Source organism: Silurus meridionalis, chromosome 13 (assembly GCF_014805685.1).
Source record: "Silurus meridionalis isolate SWU-2019-XX chromosome 13, ASM1480568v1, whole genome shotgun sequence".
Taxonomy (NCBI): Eukaryota; Metazoa; Chordata; class Actinopteri; order Siluriformes; family Siluridae; genus Silurus; species Silurus meridionalis.
Genome location: NC_060896.1, coordinates 4731598 through 4755786, shown reverse-complemented (window position 1 = coordinate 4755786; position 24189 = coordinate 4731598). Strand labels below are relative to the sequence as shown.

The 24189-nt window shown below is 38.1% G+C and overlaps 1 protein-coding gene across 1 annotated transcript; it reads left to right on the top strand.

Moving 5' to 3' along the window:
• The first annotated feature begins 1755 nt into the window (after nt 1-1755).
• On the top strand, nt 1756-15861 carry gpib (glucose-6-phosphate isomerase b). The gene is made up of 18 exons (XM_046863748.1): nt 1756-2013; nt 2752-2842; nt 3244-3312; nt 3472-3591; nt 4964-5047; nt 5280-5426; nt 6405-6476; nt 6670-6714; nt 6796-6849; nt 8400-8460; nt 8540-8583; nt 8777-8929; nt 10159-10288; nt 10434-10510; nt 10626-10754; nt 13940-14015; nt 15236-15302; nt 15546-15861. Exons 1-18 carry the CDS (start codon nt 1895-1897, stop codon nt 15667-15669), a joined length of 1662 nt encoding a protein of 553 aa, XP_046719704.1. The 5' UTR covers nt 1756-1894; the 3' UTR covers nt 15670-15861.
• Nucleotides 15862-24189: the final 8328 nt, after the last annotated feature.

Below are 24189 nucleotides of genomic sequence, written 5' to 3'. Positions count from 1 at the left end.
GAGGAGGACGGTAGGAATAGCAGGAGGAGGCGGAGGGAAGAGTGGACGGGAGGAATAGCAGGAGGAGCAGAGGGAGGAGTGGCGGTAGGAATAGCAGGAGGCGGAGGGAAGAGTGACGGAGGAATAGCAGGAAAAGCGGAGGAGGAGTGGCGGAGGAATAGCAGGAGGAGCGGAGGGAGGAGTGGCGGGAGGAATAGCAGGAGGCGGAGGAGAAGTGACGAAAAGAATAGCAGGAGGAGCGGAGGGAAGAGTGGCGGGAGGAATAGCAGGAGGAGGCGGAGGAGGAGTGGACGGGAGGAATAGCAGGAGGAGGCGGAGGGAGGTGGCGGAGGAATAGCAGGAGGAGGCGGAGGGAGGAGGACGGAGGAATAGCAGGAGGAGCGGAGGGAGGAGTGACGGAGGAATAGCAGGAGGAGCGGAGGGAGGAGTGACGGGAGGAATAGCAGGAGGAGCGGAGGGAGGAGTGACGGGAGGAATAGCAGGAGGAGCGGAGGGAGGAGTGGCGGAGGAATAGCAGGAGGAGGAGGAGGGAGGAGGACGGTAGGAATAGCAGGAGGAGGCGGAGGAAGATGTGACGAGAGGAATAGCAGGAGGAGCGGAGGAAGACGTGACGAGAGGAATAGCAGGAGGAGCGGAGGGAGGAGTGACGAGAGGAATAGCAGAAGGAGCAAAGGGAGGAACGACGGGAGGAATAGCAGGAGGAGCGGAGGGAGGAGGACGGAGGAATAGCAGGAGGAGCGGAGGGAGGAGTGACGGGAGGAATAGCAGGAGGAGCAGAGGAAGATGTGACAAGAGGAATAGCAGGAGGAGCGGAGGGAGGAGTGACGAGGAATAGCAGGAGGAGCAAAGGGAGGAACGACGGGAGGAATAGCAGGAGGAGCGAGGGAGGAGCGACGGAGGAAGAAGATGTGGCAGGAGAAGGAGCAGAGGGGGAGAGTCAGGAGGAGAGAGGGTAGGAGTGACAGGAAGAACAGCAAGAGAATATGCAGGGTTAGGGTTGTGACTGCAGAAAAATCAGTGGGAGAAGGAGGAGAGAGAGGAGGAGCAGTGGGAGGAAGGAGGAGTGGAGAGAGGAGTGATGGAAGCTGTGGGTGTATTATTATTATTATTATTATTATTATTATTATTATTATTATAAAGAAAAGAAGGAGTATTACTATCATTAGTATTTGTACTGATTTAATTACTAATTAACAATGTTTATTATATAAAAACAGCAGTAATGTATAGTAGAGTATGATAGTAGGTATTAAAGATAATAAGTTGAGCTGTACCGCCCTCTAACGGTCTTAACTCATATCACATCTTTACAGCACGTCAAATGCTCCTTTTGTACTGCAAATGGCGCTAAATACACATTTATCCAGCAATATGTGTGCTTTATGTTACATTTTTTATATTTGCAGATTTGACCATTTTGTAGCATTACATTTGTAATTATTTTACCTACTGTTCCTAAACCAATAAAACAAAGCAAACATATTTTTTTACATTCTTAACAGAATTCAATAGTTAATTTAATTGTAAAAAATAATCTATTATATTTAAAAAAGCTTGCACATTGCACATAGTTTATTTTATTTATTTTTTTATATTAGCATAGGTAGGGTGTATTTATTATTATTATTTTAAATAGACCACCCCAATAAAATCAAATAAAATGTGGAATATGGATTTTTATCAGAAACCAAAAGAGATAAAATATAACATTAATGAGACGGATAAGCCTTTGAGTACCAGCCCCTTAATAGCAATTTACTTCCTGGTGCTGTTATGACGTCACAACTACCCCCCTCCCTCTGGCTACTCACCCCGGGGTTGTCCTTGTGAGGCGCCCCGGTGCTGGTGTGGGACTTGCAGGCAGGCACACTCACAGACACTCACAGCACTCAGCATGGGACTTAGTAGTGACCCGAACTTCCAGAAGCTCCAGCAATGGTACACGGCAAACAGTCAGAGCCTCAACATGAGGCAGATGTTCGAGGCTGAGAAGCAGAGATTCAACAAGTTCAGGTAAATTATTTCCACACTGAGATCTTCAGATTTGACCGAAATGTACAGACCTGATGATATTCTGCACCTCAAAGAGAGAGCTATATCATGTCATTTCGTCTCTCTCTCTCTCTCTCTCTCTCTCTCTCTCTCTCTCAAATCTTTGTGGACACCGTAAGCTTGATATGTGCTTTTTGAACATCCCATTCCACCTTTACTTCCTATTACCAGTTATAATAACCATATAATAACCATTCTTCTGAGAAGATGTTCCACTAGATTTTGTAGCTGCTTGTGGAGTTTCATGTTCATTCAGACACAGGGGTGTGAGTAAAGTCAGGTACTGATGTAGGTGAGGTGAGAAGGTCTGGAGTGCAGTCAGCGTTCCCATTCATCCCAAAAGGTGTTCACTAGGGATGAGATCAGATCTCTAGAGCAGGACACTGAAGATCAACACATGTAAAGCAAAGGGGTACAGATTTGGGTCTCCTAGTTTAAGTGAAGGAAACATTCCATACAACTGCATCCAAAGACGTCCTGAACAATTGTGTTCCTCCAAATTTGTGCCAACAGTGTGGGTAAGAACGACATGTGGTGGAAAAGTCGTTATTTTTGCTCTTTTGTTTGTCTGTATTTAATAATAATTAGTTAATGAAATGAAAACGGCCCTGAATATTTCTGTACGTATACACATGTTAATGAGAGGTTAATAAACGTCCATGTACTCATCAAAAGATTTTTTTTTGTCCGTATAAACAGCCTGACACTGAAAACCGATGATGGTGACATTCTTCTGGATTACTCCAAGAACCTCATCACCGAGGACGTGATGAAGATGTTGATTGAGCTGGTAATTACATCATTATTTTCAATCAAAGAAGTTGGGAAACACCTAGTCTAGTCGGGAATTATACAGTGAATAATTCAAAGAAAGTTCTCCGGAGAGATGAGTCCAAATTTGACATGACAGAAGAACTTGAATCAGAACAAAATCTCCAAATACTGAAGAATGCCTTTTTTCAAGTTTTACAAAAAGTATTTCAGCTAAGTGTTTGGAGAAACGAACTTTCCGGATGTGGAGGGTGTTTAAAACTGTTATTTATCCTAATAAATTAAATAAAGTTTAATGTTTGGTTAAAGTAAATCCTTATACAATGAAATTACTTTTTTTGGTCGCATAGAAACGTCTCTCAAAAACCATAAAAGACTGTCAAAAAAACACTGAATATGTTTTCGACTGATTGTTTTTAGGCGAAGTCCAGAGGACTGGAGGCCGCACGTGATCGGATGTTCTCCGGCGAGAAGATCAACTTCACCGAGGTTTTAATCATGACTCATGAAAGCAGAATCTCTGTTCATAATGCGTTTTTTCCCCCTAAACACTAAAGACAGCTAATGAGGTGTAGAAACAGAATAGTTAAAAATAGAGTATAATTCTTTATTTACGTGGTCCTGATTTGCGGATCTGTCTGCGTTCAGGGTCGTGCTGTGCTCCATGTTGCCCTGCGGAACCGCTCGAACGCCCCCATCAGTGTGGATGGGAAGGACGTCATGCCTGAGGTCAATAAGGTCCTTGAGAAGATGAAGGGGTTTTGCCACGTGAGTTTCATACACAGTGACTACACCCGAGACACATCAGGCTACAAACATGTTACTCATATAAAATTAAATCCAGTCCAAAAGCATTCGTTTAGTTCAAGCTTAATTAAATTGAACATCTAATATACATCAATGAGTCATGTAGCAGCAGCACCACGCAAAGCTTCAGTTAATGTTCATATCAAACCTCAAAATAACTCTTACATGGTTCTCTGTGCCAGATGGTCTGGTTTGAGTGCTTCAGAATCTGCTGATCTCCTGGGATTTTTACACACTGCAATCTTAAAAGTTTATACAGAATCGTTAAAAGAACGAAACCCTGCAATCTGCAGGCTGAAACACCTTGTTGATGAAAGATACCAGAGAAGAATAACCATGCTGATCCGAGCTGAACTTACATAAGCGCTCTTTATGAGTGTGGTGAGCAGAAAAGCCTTAACACAATAAAGTGTAATAACAAAAGTAAATAAATAAATATAAAAAAGAGGTGGTGGTGGTGTAATTATTAGGGTATTGGACTTTAGATGCAGGGGGTTGTGGGTCCTGGCTATACCAGGCCACCACTCTTGAGCCCTTAAGCAAGGACCCCATTAACCCCCATTAGTGCTCAGTTGTGGGAATGGGGATAACGTACTTCGCCATGGATGGACCCAAGCCTGGCTGCAAAAGGAAGAGAATGGGCGTTGGGTTAGCAACCCGACCATGTAACAAAACTGCTATAGAAACTACAAGTTAGCCGGTAAGCCCTGGCCGCCAAATGCGCCTCATGGCGTGGTAGGACTACAGAATAATAATAATAATAATAATAATAATAATAATAATAAAAACCCCACTACAGTCCATGACTTGAGTCCAATGTGAGTTACGCAGCAAAAGAAATTGCTAGTGCTTTATTTATTATTTACTCGGTAACGGATACGATTTAAAAGTTATTTAAATACAAGACTTCAAACAAAACATACTTAAGCAAAAGTAAAATGACAGATTTTAAAAACTACACAATAAAGTCCGCAAAAAAACCAACAACTACTCAGTTACAGTAACGCGAGTAAATGTAACTCGTTACTTTCCACCTCTGGCTACAACAGCAGCAGATCACAAAAGGTTTCACTTCAGTGAGTCAACAACCAAAATCTGATGCTCCCTCAGAATCATCTGTAGCCAAACTGGACACATTCCAAAAGATGGAAAAAGATGATATTTTTACAACTTGATAACTTCTTAGATGAATGTTCAGGTGTACAGGTTTCCCTAATAAAGTGTATGATGAGCGTAACTTTTGCCTGCATAGTAAAAAAAATAGCTGCTTGCTGAGTTATATTATATGCAACATGGACAATGTCTGTGTTTGTGTTTGCATGTCTGACTGCAGAAAGTACGCAGTGGAGAATGGAAAGGCTACACTGGGAAATCCATCACCGATGTAGTGAACGTGGGCATCGGAGGCTCTGATCTGGTAAATGCAATATATATCAATATATATTTAGATAGATAGATAGATAGATAGATAGATAGATAGATAGATAGATAGATAGATAGATAGATAGATAGATAGATAGATAGATAGATAGATAAATCCTTGGGTTAAACCAATGTGATGGCTGAATAACCCTGTATCTCAGACATTCTGAACTCCAGTGGTTTCTGGTTTTATGCACTAGCTCACTCTTAGCATCTGCGCTCTTTAGGGACCCCTGATGGTAACCGAGGCACTGAAGCCGTACTCCAAAGGTGGACCACGTGTCTGGTTTGTGTCAAACATCGATGGCACGCACATCGCCAAGACGCTGGCGGAGCTCAATGCAGAGACCACACTGTTCATCATCGCCTCTAAGGTATCATCACTCAGGATTAGAGCTCAGATGAGACTCCTTAATAATGATTCAGAATTTCAAATGGTTTGCTCATAAATAAATAAAAGTTTAAACCATTGGGTTTGCTGTAGTACACACATTCTCTCAAAAGTAATACCAAAATTCCCAAAGGAATATTTAAACCTTGAACAAGAAGCGAATAGTTTTATTATTCTACTCATGATGGTAGATAATGGTGTACAAAATCTAACACCTTTATATTTACACCTATTTTGCAGACGACTTTATGTAGAGCGACTTCCATGCAACTCTTATTTCAGCTGAGAAGTTAAGGGTTGAGAGCCCAGCAATGGCAGCTAGGTGATGTTGGGATGTGAACTCATGGCCTTCCATTCAAAAGGAAGAAAATGTTGAAGATGATGTTTATTTATCAGTAATTCAATGACAGTAAATGTGACTTAACAGCCGATTAGTTTTCTACCATCAGAAATTTTGCTTTCTTGTTAATACTACAAGCTCCTATTTGTTTTTTTAGATCAAAATTGGTCAGTGAGGAAAACAGCTGCCACTTTTCCATAATTGGAAGTGGCAGCTCAGTGGTTAAGATGTTGATCCTCTGATTGGAAGGTTGTGGGATCATTTTCCAGCCACTAAGCTGCCATTGTTGTGCCCTTGAGCAAAGTCTTTACCCCTTAACTGCTCAGTTGTATTAAAAAGATCATCATAAGTTGTTTGGGAATTGGTTGTCTGCTAAATGCCATGAATGTAATGCAAGTAATAACATGTTTCTCAGAGATTTTACACCATGTGATGTTACTCTTTAATAAATAAATGTCATGTTTGATCAAAAATTGCATTGAACACTTCAGCTGTCGAATATTTTTCCATGACAGTACACCAAAGTGTTTTATTTATTATTTCAGAGATCGACGCACGGCTATAATTATAATGTTTAATATAGATTGTGAATCTACCTGAAGCCTTTTCTGTGCATTTCAGACCTTCACCACTCAAGAGACCATCACCAATGCAGAGTCGGCCAAGGAGTGGTTCCTGCAGGCTGCCAAAGATGTGAGTCCTGACTCACGGGGAATCTTGCTATGAATTTTGAGCCTCATTACTTGTGCCCTCTGAGTGCACTTATGTGGACACGACTCTGGGGGCTGAACAACTTTATAGTCAAATTGATGTAGATACCAGAAGAAAACCGTATCCTATTTTAAAATCCTATATATTTAAAAAATTGTCCTTGTCCCTCTTTCAGAAATCTGCTGTTGCTAAGCACTTTGTAGCTCTGTCTACCAATGAGGTACACTGATTCAACTACTCCAGGTTTTAATTTCCTGTGTCCTTGTGTGTTTGCTATAACCTCCGTCTTTTTGTCCTCCAGCCCAAAGTGAAGGACTTCGGCATCGACACAGAGAACATGTTCGAGTTCTGGGATGTAAGTTGTGTATGATGATAGTTTATCCCTGTGCTTAGTGTTTGAGCATGCCTCACTGTAAGAGGCTCATGTGAAGACTATTATTAGCGTGGTCGTTTGACCTGCGAAGTAGGCGTCCAGATCCGCACACTGGCAGCTGCATGGTAATCGGAATCTTTCCTTACGGCTCTGGATGGTGTTATAAATACAGCACGACCTTATCTTACACAGAGGTCACGCAAAGACCCAGTCTCGCCAAAGGTCAGCAGGCTGGTTTTAATCACATTTGCTGATACTGTATTTGACGTGCAAGGTCTTAGCTGTGTGGTTGGGTCCCATCTGAAAGTTAGGAATAGGTAGTAGCAAGCAGGCAAAACATAAAATAAACGTATGCATTTCTTAGATCAGGGGTCCCCAATCTTTTTTCTGTGAGGACCACATAATTTTGCCTTTCTTTAGGGCAACAGAAACAGAAAATGACATGGGCTGGAGTGACTACCAGTATTATTGTGAGATTTTGTTCTGATTTTAAATGTATTTATGCCTCCTAATGCTGGATTAGTTTATTATTTTGTTATGCACCATACATACAAAATCTGCATCACTTTTAAGGAGATCTAAGGTATCGCCTATTAAAAGAGCATTATTACTATCATAATGCCATTTTTCATATTAATTGTTACTGAAATTAAAACCTTTACTTACTTATGAATATGGTTGTGAGTAAATCTTATAAATAATTAGGCTACGTTAATAACTAGAGGTCGACCGATTAATAAATACTATTAAATACTACTGGATAAAAAACAAACAAACACTCAATGTAAAATAGTACCGAACTTTATTATTATTTAAGTGAATCTTGAAAATGTGCTAAAGGATATACATATGAACATATTCATTATTAATTACAATTAAATAATTAATCATTATAAATACTAAACATAATGTAGCGCTTTTCATGTGGTGCACAGTCTCAAGTGTTAAAATTACAGCATGTTTTGTCTGTGATTTGCCTCTAGAGGCCGCTCTCTAATGACAGTGGACCGGAAAAACTATCACCATTGATTTTGCCAATAGCCAATAGTTTTAGCAATCAACTGTCTGTGCCTCCACCTCTATTAATAACTGAGGGAGATTTTAGTTTGAAAACCAACCTTTATTATTAAATACAGATATGATATGAATAAAATATATATTATATATTCAGAATGTCTCTGGCATTGTACAAATGTGGGGGCTGGCCATATTCGCTCCGGGGACTGTAGTTTGGGGATTTAGATACTACAGTTCCTTGTAGGCCCTCCGAGCAAGCTTGATGAATAATATATTTGTAGCCTCACAGCTTCATCCCAAGCATTGCTCATCAGCTTAAACAAATGGCAAAATGTAGAAATCTTTAGAAAAGTTTTGAGAAAAGTTTAGTTTATGCATTAAGGGAATGTTTATTTATGCAGAAGCAAGTCAAAAGAACAGTATAAAGCGTAGGTGGAAGATAGAGAAAGTGAGATCTTTGAAATGCACAACAGTGGAGTTTGTCATTATTTTTAACAAGGTTATGTGCTTTCCAGTGGGTTGGAGGACGCTACTCCTTATGGTCTGCAATCGGACTTTCCATCGCTTTGCACATCGGTAAGTCATAACAGTTACTGTTTAAAGTATTACTGTTTAAATAATCTCTAGCTTTATTTCCATCTTTTTTTCTTTTAAGGCTATGAGAACTTTGAAAAGCTTCTAGCTGGAGCTCACTGGATGGTAGGTGCTTATTCCTTTATAAATGAAAGTAATAGATTAACAGTCAATAGATCAGAAATAGTAGATGTTTATGAAGTAATAGTAAAGACAAGTTGAAGGTTCTTTTAGGAATATGGAAATGGAAAATATATTATAAATATATAATAATATTTCCAACATTTAGAGATAAATGTTTTTCTCATGCTCTGTGTAGGACACTCATTTCCGAACAGCTCCACTGGATCAAAATGCACCAGTCCTGCTGGCCATGCTGGGAATCTGGTATATCAACTTCTTCCAGGCGGAGACTCACTGTCTGCTGCCCTACGATCAGTACATGCATCGCTTTGCTGCCTACTTTCAGCAGGTGGATACCTGTCATAAATCTCCATTCTTCTTGATGGATAAATCAATGGATGGATGGATGGATGGATGGATGGATGGATGGATGGATAGATGGATGGGATGGTACATGGTAGGGATGGATGGATAGTAAACATACACAGTTAAACTGGATAGATAGATAATAGGGATGGGCCACATGTTTAAATAAACTGATGGTAGTTATGAATGGATGGATGGATGGATGGATGGATGGATGGATGGATGGATAGATGGATGGGATGGTACATGGTAGGGATGGATGGATAGTAAACATACACAGTTAAACTGGATAGATAGATAATAGGGATGGGCCACATGTTTAAATAAACTGATGGTAGTTATGAATGGATGGATAGATGGATGGATGGATGGATGGATGGATGGATGGATGGATGGATGGATGGATGGATGGACGGATGGAATGGTACATGGTAGGGATGGATGGATAGTAAACATACACAGTTAAACTGGATGGGTAATAGGGATGGACCACATGGTTAAATAAACTGATGGTAGTTATGAATGGATGGATGGATGGATGGATGGATGGATGGATGGATGGATGGATAGATGGATGGATGAATGGATGGATGGATGGATGGATGGATGGATGGATGGATGGGATGGTACATGGTAGGGATGGATGGATAGTAAACATACACAGTTAAACTGGATGGGTAATAGGGATGGACCACATGTTTAAATAAACTGATAGTAGTTATGAATGGCTGGCTGGATGGATGGATGGATGGATGGATGGATGGATGGATGGATGGATGGATGGATGGATGGATGGGTGGATGGATGGATGGATGAATGGATGGATGGGTGGATGGATGGATGGATAATGAAGAATAGAGATGAATGGTGGATATGAATGGATGAAATAGCTTTTAAGGTTGGATTGATGGGATGGATGGATAGATGATTGGGATGTGGTAAGAACGTAGCAGAAAATGGAATGATTTTATGTTAAGGATGGATGATTTAAAGATAGAGATGAATGGCCCTTTATCTCATTCATACAACTGAGCAGCTGAGGGGTTAAGAGGAGTGGCAGCATTTTGTGGCTGAGATTTGAACTCACAACCTTTGAATCCAAAGTCTAATGCCTGAACCACTAAGCAACCATCTCCCCACATACTATAACATGTAGTGTATAACATTTAGTTTAAAATGTGATTTTTATTTTCCTTCTCTTGTTATATCCAGGGTGACATGGAGTCGAATGGGAAATACATAACCAATCATGGCACCCGTGTGAATTACCATACAGGACCCATCGTTTGGGGGGAGCCTGGAACTAACGGACAACACGCCTTCTACCAGCTTATTCACCAAGGTGTTACCAAATATATACATCAGCTAATTTTACAATCAGAATAGATGTGATTCTGAAAAAATCACTTTAATTCTATCTTTGTCAAGGCATGGCGTGGGTATCAGTGTGAGTGTAAACATGTCTCATCCTTCTGTCTACTTTGTAGGAACTCGTATGGTTCCTGCTGATTTCCTCATCCCGGCCCAGACTCAGCATCCAATAAGAAACAGCCTGCACCACAAGGTACAATAGGAGAGAAAATATCATTCTTACACATGTCCAGTTTATTCGTTCACTTCTGATTGTGTACATATGTGTGTGTGTGTGTGTGTGTGTGTGTGTGTGTGTGTGTGTGTAGATCCTGATCGCTAACTTCCTGGCTCAAACTGAAGCTCTGATGAAAGGAAAGACGACAGAAGAAGCAAAGAAGGAGTTGGAGGCCGGAGGAATGAGTGGAGAGAAACTAGAGAAGATCCTCCCCCATAAAGTAAGAGACCATCTCTAAAGAAATTTATAATATTCTGCCCTCTAGTGTGGTGGGAACAGTTATTTCGCCCCCTAGTGGTGCATCTCAAACTGTTCACTGCAAGTCAAGGTCAGACCAGCAAGTGTAAATCTTGGCAAAATAAGAAACAATGTGTAAAAAACTTCTAATAAGTCATTTTAGGTAGTGACAATCTGATAAAGCCAAGGTATCAAGCTATTATTAGGACTTAGGGGTTTAACACAGTCGCACTTACATCACATAATGTTGTCCTTCCTTTTTACAATATTCGGAAGAAGTATTTCGTTTACATAGCTTGTTATAATACAAGTAAATTCTATATTTATAGACTACATTATTTCACTATACATAACCATCTAGTATACATTATATATCATATCAATATATAAGTATGCAAGTATAAGTACATACAAGTGATCACAGTGAAACATGTTGGATGGGGAACTGATTAACCTGTTCCCTTTATGGAAAAACAAGATGTGGGGCTCGGAGTAGATAATAAACAGAATCAATATGGCTAACACGGACTACTGTACTGTACAAGAGTTTTCATATACAGCTGCATCTCTGTCTCAAAATCTATTAATGTTACAGGACATGAAACAGAGATGGCCAAACTAGGGCCTGCAGGCCAAAGTTAGCTCATGGTGACCTTTAATTTGGCCCACCATGAAAGACAAGGGGGAAAAAATGACAGATCTTTATTTCTAATTTAACATTTAACATTAATTTTTAGTTTTTACACAAATATCTGTACTTTCTACTTCTTACATTTTCAAACCAGACTTGTTACTTTAGTTACGAAGTTTAGTTTACGAAGTTAACAATGAGCAGGTCAGAAGGCAACGAGTAATTTCGGGTTAACGTGGATGAGACAGAGGAAGCCAGTGATGTAAACATGACTGAGAACAGACACATTCCTGATCACATGATCATCATCATCTTTTCTCTGCTTGTGTTCTATATGGTGGATGTTCAGCCTGTATACATTCATTAGGTAACAAAATTTGAAGTTCGTTTTTTATTAAATAATTAAGGCTGTCAAAATCGTTATTTAATTAACGCGCGATTAATGCAGTGTGTGTTTAGTTTGACCATTTTTTTTATAAAAAATATAAATAAATAAAAAGAGGCGAAATTAATGCAACAAAGTTATTCACGTCATTTCTTCAATCAGATATAAAAAAAAGAAATAAACTAAAAATAAACTAAATAAATTTTTTTTTAATCAGTAAACACTTGTTTTACTGATGCGCCAAGTCTCAAATCAGCACCAAAATCCGACATGATGCGCACAATGATCCCTCTGGGGGGTCGACAAACGCACTGGTGCGGTTTTTGGCATTTTTTTCCTCATAACGCCGAAACGAACTTAAATTACTCTGTCTTTTTGATTGTACAGATAAGCGAAATACATCATTTAAATCTGTAAATGATCTATTTTTATTTGTATACACTCATAATAACAAAAAACGCTGTGCTTTTGTAAAATAAAGAAAACAGTCAGGGGTGCTCTCTGCCTGTCTTTGTCATCTCTCTTCTTAGAAATAATAATACAACCTGAATCTCAGTGAATACTTACCTCACAGACATAATAAATATATGAATAGAAAGCTTGAAATGTCTACTTTAAAATTCTATTGGAAACAAATATTTACTGGATATGTAATTAGTATGAAAGTTAGAGGAATTAAAGTTTTTCCGGTATCACCTCATTAACCGTTCGTGTGGAATGGTTCCGTTTGGTGTCCTGATGATTTACTCAATTTAAAACACCACAATTACTTGAAAACATTTACAAGAATATTTTGTCTTCCTGCTTCATGTTGAGTTTAGTTTCACTAACAATAAACATACATTTGCATAAAGCAGCAATATTTGTCCGTTCCCATGTAGATTAGAGTTTTAAAAACCTCAAAAGGATTATTTCAAAGTACATTTAAAAAAGATAAAAATGCACACAATCAAGTTGCAATTAATCGTAACCTAACTAGTGACAATCATGCGATTAATCGAGATTAAATATTTCAATAGATTGACAGCCCTAACATTAAAATGATGTGGGGGGAAAATTAACCAGTGTGACACTAAAACAGGTCGTAATAATGGCTTAAGTACATGTCAGAGCCCAAAATTCTTTACTTTAACTTTTAACAGATTTTTTTAAAACACGAGTTTCTACTTAAGTGAAGGATGTGTGTACTTTTGCCACCTCTGTCATCAAAATAGAAAACATTTCAAATAAAACTGCATTAGTTTAGCAGCTTACATAGTAATATGTTCTATTTATTTATTTGTAGTTTTTATAAAAAAAATAAAAATAACGAGAAACTTTAATTTTACTTTAATTCCAATCTAATACAAGTATAATGCAACATTTACATTCACGTTTGATTTTTCGCTCTTTATAGTAAAAAATTTGGGCACTTCTGAGATAAAAGTACACGTGTGTACTGTACTCTTTTTAATGATACAGATAATTTCTGAAAAAAAGTCTCTTATTTTAGTGAAATTTTCACCTGAATACTGTAGAGTGCTGTACAAATAAATTTTAATTACAACTTGAATAATAAAAAAACTCCACTCAGTTTACTGCTTATATACAAAACAGTTTAAAAGTATGTTCTAAGACCAACCTTTTTGAGCTGCTTCTAGGGTACCGATTAATGTGAAGGGCTACCAGTTTGATACACACTTCTGAAATAACAAATTTGCTGAATTTACCTTTAATTCTATGTTATTATTAATAATTAATAATATTCATCTATGTGAAGACACTGATCATGCTACTGATTTCTCACAATAATTATCAACAATGATTTAACAAGGTAGAAAACAAATAAATATTAATATGCAAAACTTTATTTCTATAAATCTCTGCAAGTATTTACATTTCCAAATGGTCACTTTTACAACATTTTCACTAGCCACTAACAATTTTTTACAAATCAACGTTGCATCATGTTTGTACAGATTATCAATTACGTAACATACAAAAATCAACTTTTTTTTTTTATATTGTCATTTTCAAATTCACACCAATGCAAGTGTGATTTAAAAAAAGAATAGCAACAAAATTGATATGCAGTTAGAGGTCAGTAAATATTTATACTACACAGTTTGAGCTTTTGCTGTTTAACTGGATGTCACTGTCTCTGTGTTTGAAGGTATTCCAGGGAAACAAACCAACAAACTCGATTATCTTCAGAAAGTTGACTCCGTTCACTCTGGGAGTTCTTATCGGTGAGAATTTTAATAGTCCTCTATTAGACTCTGTTGATGTTTTATAACAGAAGCGTTAACCTTGCTATGTTAATTTGGCCCTAATCTTACATACAATATATGGGCAAAAGTTTTGGGACACCTGCATTTTCCACCCAAATGTGGTTCTTCTCCAAACTGTGGTTTCTCCCCAAAGTTTGAAGCACACAATTGTATAGCACGTCTTTGGATGCAGTGGCATGAAATTTTGCCCTTCACTTGAACCAGAAGACCAGAACCTGTTCCCACATGACAATGCACCTGTGCACAAACTAAACTCCATGATGATATGGTTTTTATGGGTTGCACTAGAAGATCTTTGAGTGGCCTGCAAAAGAGCTCTGACCTCAACCTCTTGAGCACCTTTGGGATGAATTGGGATAAACACTGACTGACCCTTACACCCTTTTGGTTAAATGAGCAAAAAATCTTCACAAGCACACTCCAAAATCGAGTGGAACATCTTCCCAGAAAAGTGAAGGTTACTATAACAGTAAATGGGCACTGAATGTGGAATGGAATGTTATAAAAGCACATACCAATCTCACAGTCGGGTGTCCACAAACCTTTGTCCATATAATGTACACACTCAAGCTAATTTAGAATCCATAACATGGCAGTGAGTGGGAAGATTTGTAGATGAGCTTTCTTCAAGTTCATCAATAATGCTCAGTAGATAAAGCTATAGCATATATAACTTCTCGCCTGCTCTATCCTTTACTGTAGCAAGCTAATCGATTCTTAGATATAAATAAGTTTATTAGCAGTTAGCATCAGCAGTAAGCAGCTAGCACGTTATATAAATCTAAACAACATAAATCTACAGGAAATCTAAACACATATTTGTGATAATATCCTAATAATAAAAAAGCTACCTTCAAATATGACTTCATAGCAATCCTAAATGTTTAATAAAAAACAAAACCCAGACAAACAGTACCAGTGCATTGTGGGTAAGACATGCTGCTCCTCCGGCTTTAAAACGAATCTACTAAAAGGTTTCATTAGACTGGATTTCAAGTGCTAACATTTGAGAACATCGTGTTATTCAGAAAATCACGTACCTGATGCACTTCTTCATCGACACAAGAATACATTGTACAGTGCATTCAGGGATATGGAACTAAGAAATGAAGAACATGCCTATTATTTACCAACAACAAATATGAACATGTGGGTTCTGGTTTATTTTGGTTCTTCAGCCATGTATGAACATAAGATATTCATCCAGGGGATCATGTGGGAGATCAACAGCTTTGACCAGTGGGGGTGAGTAAAACACACTGTCTCTAATGGCTGTACAGTGTTTACACTGGTGTATTATTCTTTTCTTTTTAAAACAGCATTAGTTTTTACGATGATGTCATTTGTTTTCCTTTTGTGATACGGCTATGGACACGAAAAGTATCACTGAGCTACTAAGCCAGACTAAATTATTTAGATTTTAATTCAAAAACTGCAAAAAAAAAAAATAGATTTTTTGTTACACCTCCTCTCTTTCACTGTGTATAGAGTGGAACTTGGGAAACAGCTGGCCAAAAAGATCGAGCCGGAGTTGCAGGACACGGCTGAGGTCAGCTCCCATGACTCCTCTACGAACGGCCTCATCAATTTCATCAAGAAGAACTTTGCTTGAACACACACACACTCACACACATATCTCAAAACTAGCTTCACAGGCCCCCTGCCTGCCCCAAGACCGCCTGGGATTTCTGGAACCTTCCATCAGTAGCCGAATAAAAACACCAGAAATATATCAGCTAATTGTTATGTAAGAATAAAACCTTCCTAATCAAGAAATGAATTAAAATACATTTACTAAACAGCATTGTGCATTTAAAACTGTAAATTTTTTGTTTGCATGATTTGTATCAGCAATGGAAGGATCTCTATCATGCAGGGAAAAACCCACTAACCACAACTCCACCTCTTTATTAGCCCATGAGATAACAAAGAGCTACAGTACTGAAGGAATTTTCCTGAACTTATATATGACTGGTGCAATTTCCTTTTATTTTCAACATTATTATTATTTATTTTCAAAACAGTATTCTGATAATATAAAACATTTTTTTGCTACTAATCTAACCAATGAAATTTGATAGATGAGCGATAGGGAAGTTTTAAATCCTCCCCACGTGCATGTACGAGTCTCATCCGCCCACGACCCTGTCACCGGTTCACCACTGTTCCTTCCTTGGAGCACTTTTGATAGATACTGACCACTGCAGACCAGGAACATACCACAAGAGCTGCAGTTTTGGAGATGCTCTGACCCAGACGTCTAGACGTCTCAATTTGTCAAACTTGCTCAAATCCTTACTCTTGCCCATTTTTCCTGCTTCTAACATCAACTATAAGGACTAAATGTTTACTTGCTGCCTAATAATAATGTTCTCATAATGTTATAATGCTGTAATGTTATAACTGATCGGTGTAAATATACACAGTGAGGGCTATAAAGTTTGAGATTGAAAATGCTTCCATTTTGACATTGATTGAATGACAAGTAGAAGCTTAAAAGTATTTACACAGATTTCACAGTTGCTTTGCATCTGGTTCGTCCCCATTCTGCTTGAATGACAGTGTGCCCTTCTTCAGATCAAAGTCAAATGCTTGAACCAGACATTTCGGTTCAACATGCTGTTGTAGTATTTGATAAAACATTATCTTTCCACCTTCCACCAAACCACTACCTTTGGTTTAGCTTAGATGCTACAAAACTAATGATTTTACTATTAATCTGTAATAAATGATAATTAATTATGATGCTGCTGAGGATGGCCTCACATGGAAAGCCGAAAGATATCTCAAATTACTTTAGATGATTCCACCAAGAAACCATGAAAAAGCTTGGGATTGCAAATGTCGCAAACAGTTCTGCATTTAAGTCTCTATCAGTGAACAGTTGACAACACCAGCACAATAGACTACATTATAAACCTATAATGCAACCTCTTGTTAAACACTTTTTGACCACAAAAGCACATTGGGTTAGATGTTGGACCACTGAACAGAAGGTTGTGAGTTCAAATCCCAGCATCACCAAGCTGACACTGCTGGGCCCTTTAGCAAGGCACTTAACCCTTACCTGCTCAGTTATATAAATATATTTATTAGTCGCTCTGGATAAATATTGCAAAATTATAAAAGGGAAATATTTGGCTCAAGCAGGTGTTACCCAAATAAGGATGAGTTCCCCCTTTAAATCTGGTTCCTCTCAAAGTTTCTTCCTTGTATCTTCTCAGGGAGTTTTTTCATCTCCACTGTTGCCTCATGCTTGCTCATTAGAGGATACTTGTTTGGGGATAAATGCATTAATTTGCTCTCATCCTCAAAGATCTGCTGCTACTGTAAGCTTTCATTCCAAATTAAAGGTCTTTTTCAGAATGATCAGATTTTTTTGGCACAGTTACACGAGTGAGGAGCTTCCACTTATGACCACCAGGTGTCACCAAGGAAAGCCACATGTCCCCTTGCTGAGTTCCCACTTCCACAGCTGAACAAAAGGTCGAAGGTCAACTCTTTTCTGTTTTTCTCAAATCCCAGGCTATGTTCTGTGACAGGGCTTTTTTAGAGAAAGGGAAATCAATACTAAGCACATCTGGAACACATCACGTTCCCCAACTAAATTCCTTTCACTCAATCAAAATAAGAAAGGGCTGGATATAAGAACTGCTGTTATAGTATAGTCTGTCGACTGTCATGAATCTAGATAGACAGATAAAGCCACGAAGTGAGACTAATAACAGCTATAATACATTATAAATATATATTATATTTTTCTTTTCTGAAGCAGACAAAGATTGAGAGATCAGTTTAAGGAGCCTGTTGCTTGGCAACAAGTCTTTTTTACTTCCAGCCTAACTGTGCTGTCATTTTTTTTTCCATACTCAGTTCAAGAGCATTTTATTTGGATTTTCTTCTAAAGTGATTTTGATAGAACCACTGAAAGGAGGTAGTAACGAAATTGTAAAACGTTTGTGTGCTTATACTGCCTGGTTCAAACATTATCCTCGACAACTTCTTACATCATAAGTGATCATGCATAAATTTAGTGCAGCTGTGTGTGTTGATAAAATAGGTCTTGTTTTATCTACCAATCAGTCCTTCCTGGAGAAAATAAACCCTGTAATGGATTTAATCATTATACAAGGTGGTATCAATAAGTTTCGAGACTAATGATGTAAGTGGTGCTATTCGGACCACGTGTGTTACCACGTCTACGATTTCATCATGAACAACAAGTTGAAGCAAAGAGCAGACGTGAAATTCCGCATGAATTTGGGCGAATCTGCCACAGAGATGTTTGACATGACATACATTTGACATACGGCGTTGCTGCAGCGAGTCGTTCGAGGTGTTTTGAGCGACATGTGCGCTTGAAGAGTGGAAGAGTGGAACATCACTGGAAGACGACGAGAGATTAGGAAAACCTTCAACGAGCTTGGGTTATTCTGCAACTTGTGCATGATGACCATCAGAGAACAATCCACACTCACTCTCAATTCCGCATCCCCCTACTCTCCAGATTTGACCCCTTCATCCTCTTCTCGAAGATGAAGATCCAACTCAAAAGTCGCCGTTTTTTTACACCATTGTATAGATCCAGCAAGAATCGCAGAAGGTGGTTGACATGAAAAGAAGACTTCCAGGACACATTCCAGAAGTGGCAGAAGGTCTATTTTGAAGGTACAATCTGGATTTGTAAAGACTTCATTGATAGTTTCCTGTTTTCTATTGATGGCATGTGTCTAGTTGTTGCAAATAGAACACTTGGAGACCACATGTTGGTATCTAGCGGACACCATGAGAGGCCACCAGAACATCATTATGTTTCTACAATGGTTTCTTTTGGTTTGATAAAAATGATTTAACGATGCACACACACATACAACCTAATGAAAAACATTTCGCAGAAGTTGCAATGGTTAACAACTTGTTTTGAAGAGGTGGAAATCATTAGAATGTCTGTGGTGGTTTCCCTTGAACTTCAGTAGTGAGATCATTTTTGGGTAATTGGATTCTGGGATGCATTTTAATGAGTTATATATGTCTGCGAATCCCAGACGCGTTTTAGTTTGAGTATCTGCTAGTTCATTAGATTAGAATTTCAAGATTAGAGATACTGAATTAAATGTGACTAGATTTTAGGAGTTGAATTTATCTAAAGGCCCTGCAAGATGACAAAAGCTAATGCTTTTCACACTTCTGTGTCCTCACTTCCATAACAAGAACAACACAAATGGCTGAATTAATAGATTTGATAGAAATAGATTTTTTGGTAGCAATACTTTATTTACAGTAACTTTTTCCTTTCACTCTTTAAAATTTGTACACAAATATCTGTACTTTCAGATTTCAGCCTCTATGTGCTGCCATGTCAATCTAATCTGCCCAGGGCCTTCAGAGTCAGTACTGCTGGCCTTTATATCTTAGTCACTATTAGAAATGAATATGTTTCTTTAACCAATCAGATTTAATATTCTCCTCACAGGGTTTCTAGCTGATTGGTTGGTCAGAGGGAAACTGTTACAGCCAAGTTCGACTGGCAAAACACGTGTGTAGCTCTTTACTTTAACTTGAGTAAAAAAAACTATATTCAGTATATCAGTACTTTAACTTTTACCAGAGTCTTTTAAAACACGAGTATCTGTACTTCTACTTGAGTAAAGGATGTGTGTACTTTTGCCATCTCTGTCATCAAGCCAGCCAGTAAATCTTTACCTCAAGATCATGTGGCTCTTCATTTCAACGTATTGACCGCTAACATTAGCTACAACGTTCGCAAAATGATGGTAAACATGATAAAAGTCTCTTACCTGTCCACTCTTTCATTATTAAAAGCAGTTCATGGAAAATGTATAATGCAATGAAACTGTAATGTCCTCATGGGTCTTTGTTACCTTCTTTTGGTGGCATGTTATGTCTAGTGAATGGAACATCTTGGGCAACTTGCAGATGACGTTAGCTACGTATGTAGTCACTTATCATAAATGCTAACATCAGCTAACGTTAACCCTGCTAGCTTTGAATCATTTAATATTGAACAATTCCCATCCCTTCCCTGCAATTCTTACAAATGTATTTTTTTTTAAATGAATTATAATGCATTTGTGTGGCTCTAATGCTTACCATATACACAATTTTAGCCTGTGTATAAGCTGTATGTTTAAAATATGACATGATTTAATATTAATTAACATATATCAGCTGTTAGCTGCTTGATTGTTAGATAGTTAGCAACCCATCTTATTAACATGCTAGTAGGACTCTTTACATAAAGTAGTTCAGAGGAAAATAAAATATATATATATCTTCAGTTGTTTTTTTTTGTTCTTGCCTCCAAGGATGAGCGAGTTCTTATTAAATCTCTTCACACTATGACCACTCAGGAACAAAAGTGTTACACATTTCCAGACCGTGAGAGGAAAGTGAACAAGGTCTTCTTAAAACGGCAATAAAATGCACAGCTTATGTCTAAAGTCTCAGTGCTGGTCACCATGGCAACTTAAACTCATACAATAGAAGCTCCATTTGAATAAGAGCGATAACTCAGATTCATAAAGATGTGAACATTATAAAGTGAGAGAGCCGACTGAGCACCTTATAGCCAGGACCATTGACTTTCTCAAGTGAGTTTGTACAGTTTAGGTACACATGCTCTCAGTGGGAAAACAGATGTCTTCATTATAAAAAAAACCCCATCATCACATGATAATGTGATGCTTTTAAGAACCTGAATATGTGAGCTGTCACAGAACGAGTTTGTCAAATCATCTGTAAAACAGGGTAATGAGAGGAGTCATGGACCTCGTCTGTTATTCTGCAAAATTGGATCATTTTGCTGACTCATGGGACCAAAAATAGACACGACTATAAGACCAAAAATAACAAGATTAAAAGAATAAAAGAGAACATATCATCCAGGGCATGGTTAGTACTTGAAGTTTGTTTCTCTGGTTTTGTATACGTGATAATATTGTTGTTAACAGGATCATAAAGGAAATGAATACTTGAACAGTGTAGATGATATTTGGAGGTAGAATAGTCCTTCAGAAAAGATATTCAGATGATTATCTAGAGAGAATTCAATCTGTAAGTGTAAATATTCATAATCTGTGGTTTTCCCTGCTGAAAAAAGTCCAGCATGTCCTAACCAGCTACGAGCAATAGCTTGAGGATCATCAGTTAGTACAATTTTCCAAATTTCTGCTACTAATTCTACATCGAATGTTCATATTTAAAATATCACAAAAGCAAAGGGATTAGAAAAAATGTACACTAGCAAAGCTATGATAAATAACCGACCAGTTGGAAAAGATAGTCTACCAGTTTGGCCAGCTGAAGTGATTTTGGCAGACCAAACTGAATTATGCTATAGTTTGCATAAAATTAGTTTTGCTTGGAATTTTTTTTTTTGTTGATTTAGGCTTGCAGTTTGTATTATGTTAAATTGGTAGCTTATTTTCTTCTGAAGAGCAGCCCAAAAACAAACCTCAGCCTTGTCTTGGCTTATCAACTAACTATTTTTAGCATAAAGTAGGTCATAGGTCATTTTTTAGTGCCATTTCTCTCATTATCTGTTTCCCATTTATCACAGTCAGACAAAGAAAAAAGCAAAAGGTTTCATGCAATTTATCCAAACGACTTGCACCCCAAAAACATTTCTCATAAACATGCCAGAGACCTTATTCTCAGACTCATGACCACATTTAAGGATTCTACACTGCCCAGTTCTGGCCCTGAAACCCATCCTAGATCATTACTGAGTGAATCTCTGCATCCAGTTCCCACGGCCTGCACGGTTATGTAAGTTACGTCAAGGTCAGCGTTGATACATAGCTAATGTCATCCAGGCCTGTGGTCAGTCCAGCTGGGTGGTTTCTGACAAGAAAAAAACAAACGTCCTGCTGGGAAGGGAAATCCATTTCTGTGGTTACCTTCAACAAAATGCCCAAGCCTTTAGATAAACAAATGTTGAAGGTCTTCCGAAAGACTGGTGATGTCCCAGGAAATGATTATAATTGGTCTGTCCTGGACATATTTATAAGATGTTAAATGTTATTAGCACTTATTAATACACTGATTTCAATAAAATGTATATGTATAGTTTTTAAAGGAGGAATTGTAAGTAAATCATTTTCCTACACCAAGTCTAGTGAGATTAAGAGTTTTTAAATTTCAGGACCTTTCTAAATTCCTGAATCAATCAAAAATATGTTTTTACAAAATATAAAACATTCTCGCCTTTTTCCGCCCTTCTTCCTTCATCCCAATCTCCTGCCTCAAACCTTCACAGTCTCAGGGTCTTTTCCATGGCATGACCTTGACTTTTATTTCTCTGGTCCACTAATCCTCCTTCATTTCTTGTCCATTCACTGCAGCTCAAAAGTTAAAGGCCTAAAAAAGGACAAGTGCTGTTTTAATTCCTCTCAAATCCCTGGAACCACAGAGTTCGGGTTGAGGCCACTCCAGTGGGTCATTTCAGTGTAGCTAAATCCATAGGGACGGTGTTTATCTGGCGTCAGGACAGGGCTAGCAGTTATCTCTGCCTCCCTTAGGGACAGTCCCGGGGAAAAGGGGTTTGTTTGCGTGCAGGGCCGTGATTAGAGCCCATAATAGCACATACTGCGATATGGAGCAATAACACCGCTGAGCAAACATTCTGATCTCACTGATGGCACTGATGGCTTTCAGGGAATTCTCATGGAGAAGGGATTTTATTCATGACTTGAAAAATGGTATTTCGTAAAGAAAATAAAACACAAGACTGTTAAATGTTCTTAAAGTGTAGCATAAACACTCTTGGGTATCTTAAACCACCACAGCCATCGGTCAGTACAATTTTGCGATCTAAAGATGCTTTTAGTTTTGTAAGGAATCCAAATACTTGGGAGTGAACAGCCGGGAAATAATGATTACTGCTACCCCCTATAATAACTCACCCCCCAGAGATTTCTATTCCGCTCATACCGCAAATTATGCAAATTGCACATAATTCCAAATTGATCATTACCTGAGGAATGATATCTATTTATTTTTTATCTGCTTATAGTTACTTTTAATGTGGTGGATTTCCCAGGAAACATTATTATCTCCTGTCACCTACGCTATAAATACTGTAAACACTTAAAAAAAACAACAACCAGCAAAACAAAACAGGCTCTTATTTTAAATAGTTCTTGTAAATAATAAGAGAACGAATATGCTTCATGCCACATTATTAAAAAAACAAACAAGGAAGCAAGCATATTAGGATGTGCCGACATGGGAAAATCTCTGTTAATATGAAACTATAATGCAAGAGACACTTTACTTAGTAAAGAAAATGTAATTTTTTGCACATCCAGGCCTCTAGAGGGGGCTAGAATGTAGAGTGGATTTGGTAGTGGATTGATTTTTGGTGTGGTAGCTTTGTTGAGTTTTTGTTGAGTGTCAGTGATGGACTGATCATAATCCCTACAAGTTGGTGGCAGTGTGGAGAATTTGTTCTCAAGTAGGCAGGATTGGTTAGAGTTCCTTCGTGATAGCATGGGTTTGTCAGAATTCCAATGGGAACATTCAAAAACAGCCCAGAGCACGCCTTTAATCAAAGACAATAAACACATACACTGTATACGACCAACATAGTAGGTAACACTACCACATAAGTGACACTACTGGCTGAGCAACAGTGGTGGACGAAGTACACAATATGTACTTGAGTAAAAGTAGAGATAAACTCGGTAAAATATTACTCCAGTTAAACTGCCTTCAAAGGTACTTAAGTATCCAAAGTACTCTGATTTATTATAACTATAATGTTCCTATTATCATTTTTATCACAAGACTCAATCAATATAATACTTAATCAACTCAGTTAAAATGAAAAGACTCTGTTACTCTCAGAACACTGATCTATTAATATAATGATATTAATGACTCAAACACTGATTGATATCTAATAAATTATCACAAGCCCAAAACCTTCTTTTCAACAACTTCAGAAAAATCTCACAAATAAGTCCATGTGTGTTGTGGTGAGTACGAGTTTGGAGTTTCTTCATCATTTATTCCTCTCTAAATGTTCTGCTTGATGTTGAACTGATGCTGAACTGTATGTTGGCGATCAGTAGACAGACCAAGCAATGGAGGTTCTATCTTGAATGAAGCC

Excerpts from the sequence above, each read along its gene's own strand:
- gpib (XM_046863748.1), top strand. The coding sequence starts at position 1,895 with ATGGGACTTAGTAGTGACCCGAACTTCCAGAAGCTCCAGCAATGGTAC. Across the intron at positions 8,584-8,776 it reads TAGCTGGAGCTCACTGGATG|GACACTCATTTCCGAACAGC; the intron begins GTAGGTGCTTAT and ends TGCTCTGTGTAG. Across the intron at positions 10,289-10,433 it reads CTACCAGCTTATTCACCAAG|GAACTCGTATGGTTCCTGCT; the intron begins GTGTTACCAAAT and ends TCTACTTTGTAG.